At 39.0% G+C, this 13,090-nt stretch overlaps 1 protein-coding gene across 1 annotated transcript in view; it reads left to right on the forward strand.

Annotated features, from left to right (window-relative positions):
- The first annotated feature begins 2,345 nt into the window (after nt 1–2,345).
- Nucleotides 2,346–13,090, forward strand: part of CNTNAP2 (contactin associated protein 2) — a 1,529,860-nt gene continuing 1,519,115 nt past the window's right edge. The window contains exon 1 of the mRNA XM_055129775.1: nt 2,346–2,367. Within this exon, the coding sequence (XP_054985750.1) occupies nt 2,346–2,367 (22 nt within the window). The remainder of the gene's footprint in view (nt 2,368–13,090) is intronic.

The raw sequence follows: 13,090 nt of genomic DNA on the forward strand, positions 1-13,090 counted from the left end.
CCAGAAAGTGAAATAATCATTTTTAGGACTATTTGTATGCCTTTAATTGCATGTTTATTTTTGAAGGCACATAGTTATCTTTCCTTTGTCTATAAGCATTAACAGATAATGATTTCATTGTAAGAAATCAATAAAAACATCTATTAATGGCAAATAATTTTGGAAAGCAAATTGTATAAACAAAGAGGAGCATAAATGAAGCAAATTTGTTATAGTCAAGATCAGAAAATTGAGTAATTGTTTAGAAATTTTTTTCAGAAGAGTTTTTTGTCCTCTAAAATAGAGCTTTGCAAAACCACTTTCTGTGAAAGTAGGTTGTGTTTCTGCACCGTCCAATATCGATGAAGTGGTCATGGGGAACTGTGTGACTGCTGAGAAATAAAAAAAATGACTGGTCTGACACAAGTCTTGCTTTTAAGTTTCGTTTAATTTTTAATGATTTTACATTTAGATTAAAATGTTTATGTAGGCCAAATATTTATATAACCAAGGAAATTAAAAGACCATGACTCACAATAGTGATAATAATAGAACTTCATGCATACAAGGGGCCAATAACACACCCTCCACCAAAACAGGTCACTCTTTTAAAACCAAATATCTGGAAATGCCATCACCCGATATCTTCAGAATCTGAATGTTCACTAATAAAGACAGAATGGTAACGTTTGTGCTTTGATATAATAAATACTTTTCATTTTATTTTCACAGATGCCTTATAAAAGTTTTAGCATGATATACATCAGACATAAAGGATACTGATGACTGTAGCAAAGAAGCTACACAACTAGTGTGCTTCAAGAAAGCTTTGTTGTTGATCTTACATACATAGTGATTTTTTTTGTTTTTATGTAAAACAGACCCTCAAGAGATATTTTTTAAAATGTGCTTTTCAGTTGTCCTTCCAATAAATTCTGATCTCATTAGAGTTACAGGGTAGGATGCAAAGTCAGCAGCTATACCTGTGGTTGTAAGATATTCTGAACCTATTGTACACTAGCATTTAGTCAATTAATAGGAGCTTCAATAATGCTATTATTTTCAGTTCTATTGAGAAATCAATACCCTAAACTGAAATAAAGCATGTGACCGTACAAAGTTAACTAGAAGCACTAATAATTTCTCTAGATGGGACTGTACACAGAAGGGTTGGGCAAGTATAGGAGCCTCATGTTTCGACTAGCATTTTCTAATAAAAAGGCAGGAAATAAAAACAATGTAGGAAGATTTTAGAGCTATTCATTCTTTCATCATTAATATCAAATAAAACAAGTACTAATGATTTTTCTTATTTTATGCAATCAATTCATTATTTTTCCCTTGCATTAACTTTATGAGTATGGCTTTTTTTTGTTTTTCAATCTCCTCCTTCTTTGTTTCCTGTATTTTTGTTTTTATTTTCCATCCTGATACACTCAGTCCATCAGTGATTTTTCTCATTACATCATGAAAATTTTGTTAAATTCTTATACAAATGACACTGACCACTCAACTTTGAGAATAAGATTAATCATAGTTCAAAATTGTTTTTTAGTAAATTAATAGATACAAAAGTTGAAGTATCTCAAAAGAAAGAAATACACTGTCAAAGAGTAAATATACTTTATTTACAACAAGCATGGGACACAATATTTTTGCCATTAACCCCATGGTACAGTTTAAATTATGTCATTTACAACAACTGTAAAAGTTATTTAGTTATGCTAGCTATCCCTAGGGTGACAGGTGCATTATCACTCAGCTTAAGCATCCAATCCAGGAATTTTATATTACAGTCTGATTATGAGGCATGTAAATGGGGAACACAAAATATGTTTTGATAGTATGATTGAGGGTCCCAAAGCTAACAATGTTGATGCTAATTTATGACACAGTATTATGATATTAGAGCAAATTATAGAAATCATTCAACATATGAGGGAGGCAATATTGAAGCTAGACTAAGTGACATGTTCAACGTCTTAACTCAGGGTAATGAAAGAATTCAAAGTCCATATCACTGTTAGATTATCAGAAATAGTATAAAATTAAATAAAATCTGGGTCCTGTATCTGTAAATTAAGTGGGAAACAGTTGTATAACATTAGATCGATTGATATCAAATATTTCCCCTATCTATCTTCTATCTTCGTCGTCTAAGCAAAAACATCCAACTACGATGAAAAAGAAATTGAGAAGTTCTATTGGAGCTGAAGAAGTTCTGTAAAGAAGACCACACATTCTGTAAGATCTTTGTCGGTAATTTTAATGCTGAGATAGGACTGAGAAGGTCACCCGAAGAACTCTACATCAGGACCCATGACGTAGAATGGAACAAACAGGGCTAGAGATTGTCAGAGTTCATCATGTCGACCAAAATCATCGAAGGTAACTCACAGTTCCAGAAGGCCGAATTGAAATGTTGGACATGGAAGTTTCCCAGTGGACAGTTCCACAATGAAATTGAACACATCATATTCAGTTGACAGTTTTGCCTAACCAATGTCGCTGTTATCCCAAAATTCCAAATGGGATCGGACCACTGTCTCCTTCGTGCAAAATTCTACTTCACAGAGTGGGGAGAAAGGACTACAAGGTTTAACTTTAAGAAGAGAACTCCCAGAATGACCGCCAACTGGGAGCTCTTTGGAACTATTATAGCAATGTGGGAAGATGCTGTTCATTGACAATATTGATGAGGAATATGATTAACTGGTTCAGCACCTCCATGACTGCATCATGTAAAGTTGCGTACAGCAGTCCAGACAAGGTCAGACCTGTCCAAATGCAAGGCTCCGTCACAATGGAAAACCAGCAGGACTGTTCTGTTGTACAAGAAAAGATACATCCACAACATCAGCAACTACTACCCAATCTGTCTGTTGTCTGTTGTATACAGCTTGTTCACTCGAGTCATCCTGAATAGAATAGGCAGAACACTAGATGACGGACAACCATGCAAGCAAGCCGGGTTCAAAAAAGATTCAGCACGATCGACCATATCCACACGATGACCAAGCTCATTGAAGTTTCATGAGAGTTCAAGATGCCGCTCTGTCTAACATTCATTGATTTAAAGAAGGCCTTTGATTCTGTTGGGACTGGAGTGGTCATTGAAGCCCTAGCCAAACAGAGAGTTTAAAATCAGTACATCAAGATTCTCCATGAGCTGTGTTACAGATTCACCACCAGAATCTCACCATTCTACAAGTAAGTGGATCATCGATGTAAAGAGGGATTTAGCAGGGTGATACCATTTCACCAAAAATCTTTGGTGCTATCCTCGAGAACGTCATGCAATGACTAGGATGGGAAGGAGTGGGAGGAAAGATAGACGGTCGGGAACTACACAACCTCGCTTTGCTGATGACATTCTAATAACACCAAACATTAGGCAAGTGGCACCAATGCTGGCCAATGGAACAAACATCTCTGAATGCAGCAGCTCTGTGTACCTGAGTTGAAAATTCAACATGAGGAATGACTTGGCAGCAGAACTGCACAGGCGAAAGAAAGCAGCGTGGAACGCCTTCAAGATTATAGAAGTTGTTAAGAGGACGAAGAACCTCCGGATCCAGGCACATCTTTTCGACTCCACCATTCTTCCTGCACTAACATACACCTCAGAGACCTGGGCCCTATGCAAACAGGATGAGAACACAATTTGGGTATCTCAAAGAGTAATCTAAAGAGTTCTGCTTGGAGTATCACATTTAACTCAAGTAAGAGAAAGAATCCGGAATCCAACCTCCATCGACGATCAAGAATCAGGGATGCTGTCTTGTTTGCCAAGGCATCGAACACCAGATGGACCAAAAACATGATGCTATTTAGAGACAACCACTGGACTAGAGCTGTTACCTACTGAATTCCACAGGACATCAAAGACCCCGTGGCCGCCCACCAATGAGATGGTCAGACTTCGTCAAAACCCTGAGTGAGCGGTTTCAGGCTCTTCATGTTCCTGAAGTGAGCAGATACTATTGGGCTGCACTAGCACATGACAGGGATGAATGGAGATGTTACTGGCACCTAGTCGAGCAAATCGAAGATCAACAGCATGACAAGTGATACACATGATTTCCCCTATAAATTCTTTACAGTTTAAAATCTACCAAGAGAGATCAGAAATTTAGTAACTGCCACTGACTATCTGTTGTTCTATATTGAATGGGAAGACCTCGTGGCTAATCTAGCGACGATCTGTTGACTCTACAAGAAGATGTAAATAGCATGCATACCAGGGACTCTAGGTATGAGAACAATATACCATAATATTTTCTTCCCAGTGAGGGCTAGACAATAGTACACCAGGTAGGTAGTTGCCTTGCAATCAATGAGCACAGAGCCAGGAGTAAGCAATAAACTCACCCGCTCTGCCACTCTGCCACCCTCCTTCCAAACCCCCGCAAAAAAAAAATGTTCTCTGAAAACTTTTCTGAAAAGGTCATATTTATTGAGGTTTACTTTAGCAATGAGACTTCTAACACTTATGAAATGTAAAAGGATGGTCTTATTCTCTCTCAAAGAATCAAGTATAATTCCCTTGCTATGGTATGGCAATAATTGGATTACTTATTTGCACTTTCTCTTTGCCTCCCTGATCATTAAAAAATTTCATAGTGCTAAGATTTTCCTAATTATAATCCCTCAGTAATAGATTTTTACTAAAAAAAGAAAATCGGTGAGATGTTGACCTCTGTCTTGGTATATTGAATAGTATAATAAAGTAGAGTTGGGGCAGATTTCTCAAAGAAAAAATACTCTCCACATTTAAGGGTATATAATTATTTTTTGGTAGTTTCCTTGTGTATTTGATTATTGAGAACATAATCTATAAAGGTCAATAATACCCCTATCTGGTATGACTACTGGAAATAGACATTGCTAAAAGATGACAGGAGAGCCAAGTTTCTCTCCCCAGCTAATACCCACGAGGAATTACGAGGAAATATTGAGTTGTATTTCTGCATTGCCTGTATATCATGGGTTCCAGCGATAGGTTTCTGAACTGAACAGAATCGTCTACTATTCTCAACCACCAGCAACTAAGGAGAATTTATACATTGGGATGAGTGCCAGAGATTACACAGAATGTACTTAGCCCAGAGGGCCTAAATAGGACTGCCTAGTTAAGTGTTAAAATCACTGATGAATTGTTCCAGAAAGGGAGCAATCCTAGAGCCTGAACAAGCTTGATGCAATTAGAGGAACTGCACAAGTTCAGATGCTGTAAAATAATAAGTAAGGGGATAGTGCTAAAGATGAGTTTGAAGACAGAGTCTCTTTATTTTACAGACTCTTGCCTCCCTATCCTAATAATTTATAAATTTATGCAAACTAAATTCAAAAGCCACTGACTGTCCAAATTCTGTATGCTGAGATAAGAATGCATTGAATACTGTTGTCTTGAAGTGCAGATTGCAAAAATTCAATGATGCCACTTTGGGACAGCCGGTAAAAATACTTTCTTGCAATGAGAATTAGCTCCCCTTGTAAAATTGGCAATTCTAAATCTTGCTGAATGCAATCATTATTTGATACAATCCAATGGGATAGAGATGATGTTTTTGTGACTTATCTTGGTAGCCATTAATGCTTTTCTCTATCATCGTCTTTCATGAGGCCACATAAAAGAGGCTCTGGATGCATTGGGTTTTGTAAAAATGAGGTTTATAAGTTAACATAATATTAATACATTCATTCATATCAAGTCTTGCCTATCGTGTATGCCTGTCAGTTCTTCATTTCCAGTTCCCCAGCTGTGGACAGGCTGGCCATTGGAACACTCTTTAGTCTTAGCAAAAACTCTGTTACTTTAATTTGTTAGTACAAAGCAAGCTTTAGAAAGACTAGGTTTTAATTTATCATATTCCTACTTCATTTTGTTTGTTTGGTTTTGAGGACCATACCTATCATTGCTCAGGTCTTACTCCTTGCTTCTGTGCTCAGGGATCACCCCTGGCATGTCTCGGGGGACCATTTGTGGTGCTGGGGACCAGACTCGGAAAGTGCCCCGCCCACTGTACTCTCTCTCTTTCTCTAGCCCCAACATCCCTAATTCTTGTTCTTTTTGTTTTGTTTTGTTTTGTTTTTTTGTTTTGCTTTTTGAGGAGCTGGAGTGATAGCATAGTGACTAGGGTGTTTGCCTTGCACGTGGTCGACCTCGGTCCCATTCCTCTGCCCCTCTCAGAGAGACCAGCAAGCTACCGAGCGTATCTCGCCCCCACGGCAGAGCCTGTCAAGCTACCCGTGGCATATTCGGTATGCCAAAAACAGTACCAACAAGTCTCACAATGGAGAGAGATGTTACTGGTGTGCGCTTGAGCAATGGGATGACAGTGACAGTGACAGTGCTTTTGGGGTCACACCGGGTGATGAACAGGTTTTACTCCTGGCTGTGCACTCCGGAATTACTTCTGGCTGTGCTCAAGGTACCATATGGGATGCTGAAAATCGAAACCTGGTCGGCCACATGCAAGGCAAACACGACCTACCTGCTGTGCTATCGCTCAAGCCCCATCCCTATTTTTTTTTTTTAGCTTTTTGGGTCACACCTGGTGATGCTCAGGGGTTACTCTTGGCTTTGCACTCAGGAATTACTTCTGGCATCTTCTAATTCTTATGCATCTTAAATCTGTTGTTAGATTCTGTGTTCCATCATTGTAAACAAGCAAAGAAAGTAGTGGAGCACACACGAGTTTCAGAAACAAAATAAGAACATGCACTCTTCGTCTTTCATGGGTTAATTCTGCAGTCCTAGCCACAAAGTCAAACGTGTGCCTTGATTATTACTAGAGAGGTCTGAAGGGTTGGCAAAGCACTTTCCTTGCCATTCCATGCAGGGGGCAAGTAGTGGAAAGTGACATTTTTGATTATGCATGCATCAGCAGCTATGATTTATGGCACCTGTTTGTATCTGTTACATGAGTGATAGGCTTGCAAGTTAAAAATAAAGTACTGTATTCACACCTGAGAACTGGGAAGGGACAATTTAGGAAAAGACGAAGGGGGTCAGCTATATAAACACTGAAGAAATTAACACGCTAAACACTTGTATGTTTCCTATTATTATCATATTATATTATTATTATCATATTATGTTTTACCATAAATTATATCACTGGGAAGATGTGTGGACCCCACAAAACTATGCAGCAGGGTGTTTGAATTGCCGATCTTTATTCCTCTTTTTCCTAGTGCCTCTTGTTGAGTAGGTCATCAATGATTAGACATTTAACAAAGTATTTAGTTCATTTAAATGTCAACGGAATTAAGAAGGTACCACTGGGTAACATTTGTTGGCTTCATTTTTCATTCCCTTTATGGAGACTCACTCTCTTTCCAAAGGTTAAATGCTTAAATATATTTTTAAATAATTACACAACTAGAACATATAATGATCTTTTATGCCTGCAACACTAGAGAAATATGTCTAGAAATTATATTGTTGCACATTAAAATGTTAGTTTTCAGCTTTTCAAGTTGTTGAAAAGAAAAAAAAAGATACTGTAGTTCAGATTCCTTGGTTGATTTGGCAATATTTGATACATAAATTAAATTTCAAGAAGTAAGAAAGTTCCAGATCACCATGGGAATTAATGATGCTTTTAGAGATTAGGAGAGTATTATTTTTCTGCGTATGAAAAAAAGGTAAAGTAAACCACAGCAGGTAAACATCATAAATCTGGCTAACAAAATTGTGATTTCTTCTCTAAAGACAAATACAGCTTTGTGTTATGTGAATCAAACATTTTTCCATATTATAGAATCAGCGTTTGAAATGAAGCCTAGTTAACCTCCTTCTTTTAGTTTTTATTGTATTTTTTTTAAGAAACAGGGAAACTACTAGTTCATAAAAATAAAATTGGAATTTTCAATCTAGCAGATGGCAGAGACCGGACTTGTAATACAATTCTCGTTTCAACCTGTAACTACCAAATGCAAGTTTGTAGATGCCTGAGCGCAGGTGGTGCGAGTAGGGTAGTGAGGAAGCCCCCTTGAGAGAAGGGCAATTCCTCAACAGAGTGATTGGATTTGAAGAGTCTGGATTCAGAAGTGCAGGTCAGAGGCAGACAGAACCTTATCCCTGAGTCTGCATCAGCTCAGGATTCAGACACAGATTATGAAACTAGTCTTCTGCTCCATGGAGACTGAGTCGAGAATGGATGGTCTCCAGAGGACCATTTCTGTACATTGGCAAGGGGCCAAGGAAGCATCAGGGATGATTTACAAGCATGCAAAACTCCAAATCTGAATCACCCTTGTCCTCCATCTCTAATAAGTGAGAAAGGAAATTGGATAGCAGTAGAAATGACAAAGGCTTGTGAGCGACCACAATGGGAGAAGTGATAGGGTGGGGAGGGTGGTGACATTCCTTCTGAGCAACTCAAGGACTGGTGGGATACCGGGTTTGGAGTGCCCAGGCTCTGTCTGGGATTCAGGCACTTACATCTGGCAGTTCGAGGAAACAGAGGCTGGCACTGAGTACAATCTTGGAAGCAATCAAAAGGTCATTTTGTGATGGCAGAAGCTCACTGTTTCATGACGGATCAGGAGGTAGAGGAGTCGGCTTGGCAAGACAGAGTGGAGAGCTTAAAGATAGACGTTCAAGGCAAGAAGGAACTGGTCAGAGAGTCAAGGAGGAAGATCAGCTCGTTATTAGAACACCGTGCTGGGGAAAGCGCAATGGAATAAGCAGAAGAAGGAGTTTGAAGAGTGTGGGGGCTTATCAGGATCAGGACACAGGCACAAAACTAACTGAGAAATATGGAAAAAGTCACATATTTTTGTCTGATCCCAAGACTAGCGATCAACATTCAATATCAAAGGAAAGACTGCTTCTAGCTTTCAGGAGAGGAACATTGATCCCAGAAGTGGGGGAAAATGGAAGGAAGACAGAAATGAGTCAGATAGAGGCAGGATTGGTCCCATCCTACTCATCCTTAAGTTCCTGTTTACACTGATTTTTAAAAGAGGTTGGAAGTGAACTAGCAAAACTGTGCTCTCGACACTTGCAGAACGCTTAGGAGGGAGTGCCATCCACTGCAGGCCCTTCCTGGGGGTAATGTTTTAAAATATCTCTGTGGCATGTAATTAAGGAATGAACCAAAAGTACAAAGCTACTGTCATTGTGTAAGACATAAGACATTTTCAGGAGAAGTCCCTTCCTCTCCTCAGAGGGACTTTGTTCTATATTTGTTGGTTTGTTTTTTCCTGGAGAGATACACAGCGGGTAGGACATTTGCATTGCACTTGGCCTACCCAGGTTCGATTCCTCTGTCCCTCTTGGCAAGCTACCAAGAGTATTCCACCTGCATGGCAGAGCCTGGCAAACTACCCGTGGCATATTCAAATATGCCAAAAACAGTAACAGCAAGTCTCACAGTGGAGACTTTACTGGTGCTTGCTTGAGCAAATCGGTGAACAATGGGATTACCATGATATAGTGCAGTGCTATTCTTATTTAACTTGACATATGTGACATTTTACAGGTTTTGTTTGCCCAAACCATGACCATGGCAGACACTGCTTAACCTCTGTAGGGTAATGAAGTGCTGACCTGGAATTCATCACTGTTTGAAACTGCCCAAAGCTGTGTCTGAAAGACTATATTCTATTTCAGGAAGAGCAACCAGCTCTTCTCATTCCAGACAAAGTCCCACTGCAAGACTTGTGCCAAGGTCAAAGTTGTCCATTGACCAACTGCAAGGCACTGAAGATAAACCAAAGCCAGGCATCTTCCTGGCTCCTTGAGTTGGGTTAATCACCAATCTTTTGTTTATTTCTGTGTCCGTGTCTCTTCTTCTTACTATTTTCACTTACTATTTTGTTTATTTTCATTTATGTGTAACCACGATTTACATCATATAGTTTAGCATACATATATTATGACTGACATATATAAATATAATTTGATGCTTCATTATAAAATCATACGAATCATTATATATGCATTTAAAATATATGTTTAATTTTGATAAATATATAGATATAAGGCTGAGGTATAGGAAATATAAGATATAAAGGATGGAAGAGGAAGATAATAATTTGGGGAGATATGGATTGGACTTTGAAAACTATTAAGATCTTTTCTTCCTGATGTTATCACAATATAGTATGTTAATACTGAACATTTGGGGGTTATTGGTTTCTGGGCCACACCTGGCTGTACTCAGAGCTTAATTCTGGCTCTGCATGCTGAGACCACCCTTTTCCAAGGCTCAGAGGACAGCAGAGCCAGGGATTGAACCCAAGCCCACATCATGCCAGCCAGCACCCTACCCCCTGGACTACCTCTACGCCCCGAGAGAAACTTGGTACTTGATAATTTGACTACTTGTGTGCCATCCACTAATTTATTTTTAGAGTCTGCTTTCTACCTACTACCACTGAAATTTTATTTTTCTACTTTTTAGAAATTCAGATAAAATAGGCAGTCACAGGGATACAGCATATCTTGCTTAATTTGGTTATAATTATGATTATCCCTCACACATGTTACAACTTCTCAGATTTTTTAAAATTCTATTTTAGACACTGTGGTTTATACAGCTGTGAAGATACTGGTTTATAAAATTGTGAGTGGTATTGATTCGTGCACAGACCATTCCAACACCACACCCTCCAGAATATCTACTGCCCTCTCCATTGTCCCGTGTTCCCCACCACCTGCCCTTCTAAAAAAACCTTCCCATTGTAGTCTGGGTTTCAGTTAAAGTTGCTTTAGAGCATTTGCTTTTTTCCTTTATTATCTACCTTTATATACCATATATGAGAAACATATTCTGTGTCCGTGTCTCTTCTTCTTACTATTTTCACTCAGCGTGATACTGTATGATACTTTCCATATCTATCCTCATTTCAGCAAATTGTGTTATTTTGCCTTTTCTTAAAATCAGTAGCATGCGATTGTGATATCATCACAGCCATCATCACTGTCATCCCATTGTTCATCAATTTACTCGAGTGTGTACCAGTAATGTCTCTATTTCTCCCAGCCCTGAGTTTTTAGCACTCTTCTTATTCATATTTCCCAACGATTGGAGGCTCTTTCTGGGTCAGGGGAATGAGACCTATCATTACAATTTTTGGCATACTGAATATGCCATGGGTAGCTTGCCAGGCTCTGCCTGACCATTGTGATATATACCATAGTTTCATTCTCTAGTCATCTATTCTTGATACTTTGATTGCCTCCAGATTTGGACTTTGGTGGATAGTGTTGCAGTAAATATGAAGTGTAAGTATATTTTTGAATATTCGGTGGAGGGCTTTGGGATAGGTGCTTATGTGTAGAATCACTGATTCACATGGAAGCTCAATTCTTAATTGTTGTTGTTGTTGTTGTTGTTGTTTAATATGCATATTGGTTTCTGGACTGGAGTGATAGCACAGCTGGTAGGGTGTTTGCCTTGCACATGGCTGACCTGGGTTCGATTCCTCTGTCCCTCTCGGAGAACCCGTCAAGCTACCGAGAATATTCCACCTGCATGGCAGAACCTAGCAAGTTACCCATGGCATATTCAATATGCCAAAGACAGTAACAAGTCTCACAATGGCGACATTACTGGTACACGCTCGAGCAAATTCATGAACAATGGGATGACAGTGCCACAGTGCTATGTTGGTTTCCACAGGGTGAAACTAGTAGATGTTCATACCAGTGGTGATTGAGGTTCCGCCCCACCCCCCATATTTATGCTAGTACTTGTTCTTTTTAGATAGTGTCTTTTATTATTTATGTTACATGATTCAGATGTCTTCACTATGATTTCATGATCATAAAGAGTGGCAAAATTGCCTTGGAAATTTTTTCTGCTTTTGTATTTTTTTTTTGCTTTTGGTTCTAGTTCCTTTCTTTTAATTTATATACCTTCTCCTGATGCTATTTCTCCAAGATAACCCTTGCCTCTCCCTTCAAAATTATTGATAGAGATGAAATATAATCTTGAAAATCTCCACTTTTTAATCCACTGGCCTCTCTGAAGTACTTAATTTGGTTTTCAAAAGTAAAATTTGCACAAAAATACCTCAGAGTTTTTGCTCCCTTAAATAAAACATTATCAATACAAGAGGGAAAAACATGTAAAGGTAACATAGACAAAGGGATACGGTATAAAATGCTAAAAGAATTAACAGAATGGGAAAAGGAAGCCTGACATCCACATCAAACAAAGCTTTGAACATTAAAATGAATGAAAGAGAAGGGAAGAAATCTATATGGAAACCAAACAATCACTGCTTCCTGACAGCTGCAGTTATTAATTAGTGTTCCATCATTTGCACTAAATGTGCAATCAATACTTATGCTTCTGTGGCAGGCCATTTGCTTGGGAACTTGCTTCTTAATGGGAACTGATTCAGCTCATCCTCATGGTTGTCATTCTGCTCATCACCCCGCTGCCCCCCACCACCTGGAGGAGGGTCAGGCCACTGCTGACTCTCAATGAGTTGGAGAAATGTTCCTGGATTTTACTTCTGACCATACTGGATCATTTCACCAGCAATCCCTTGATCTCATTGGTTTTAGTTACTGTGGTTCCTTCTGCATATCAAGGAGGAAGTGGCTGATACTATGCTGTCCCTGTTCTGTTAGGACTCCCGCCATAATTTCCAAATATTTCTTCCCTCCTTCCTCTATCCTCTTGGTCTTGTCTCTCAGTCCTCGATTCTAGAATCAGTAGGGTGTAGACACATCCTGGTTGTTTCACACGTGCTCTGTGACTTTGGGGAATTAAATCATACTCTCTAGACTTTAGCTCCTAGTCACAGAACCTCAAAACGGATGTGTCCAATAATGAGTGAGTAACTAAAGAGTTAACTTGTCCTGCAGCAATCCGAAGACTCTCAGGAAATGTTTGTTGAGTAGGTGAGTTGAATGGCATATAAATGGATTCATTGGGCTTATTCTTTTCTTCTTTTCTGGTTATTGTTCTCTTTTTCTGGAGTGTGCTTCTTCACTTGAATCATCCTGGAAGATCTTTTATAGGCAGCCTCCACATGAAAACCTTCTTTGCTTGACTCATGATTATAATTATTCACTCCTTCTCTACTCCATCACAGTGCCCTTGACAGAGCCCGTGAATCACACATTACACTGCATTGGACT

The sequence above is a fragment of the Sorex araneus genome, chromosome 1, assembly GCF_027595985.1.
Source record: "Sorex araneus isolate mSorAra2 chromosome 1, mSorAra2.pri, whole genome shotgun sequence".
Taxonomy (NCBI): domain Eukaryota; kingdom Metazoa; phylum Chordata; class Mammalia; order Eulipotyphla; family Soricidae; genus Sorex; species Sorex araneus.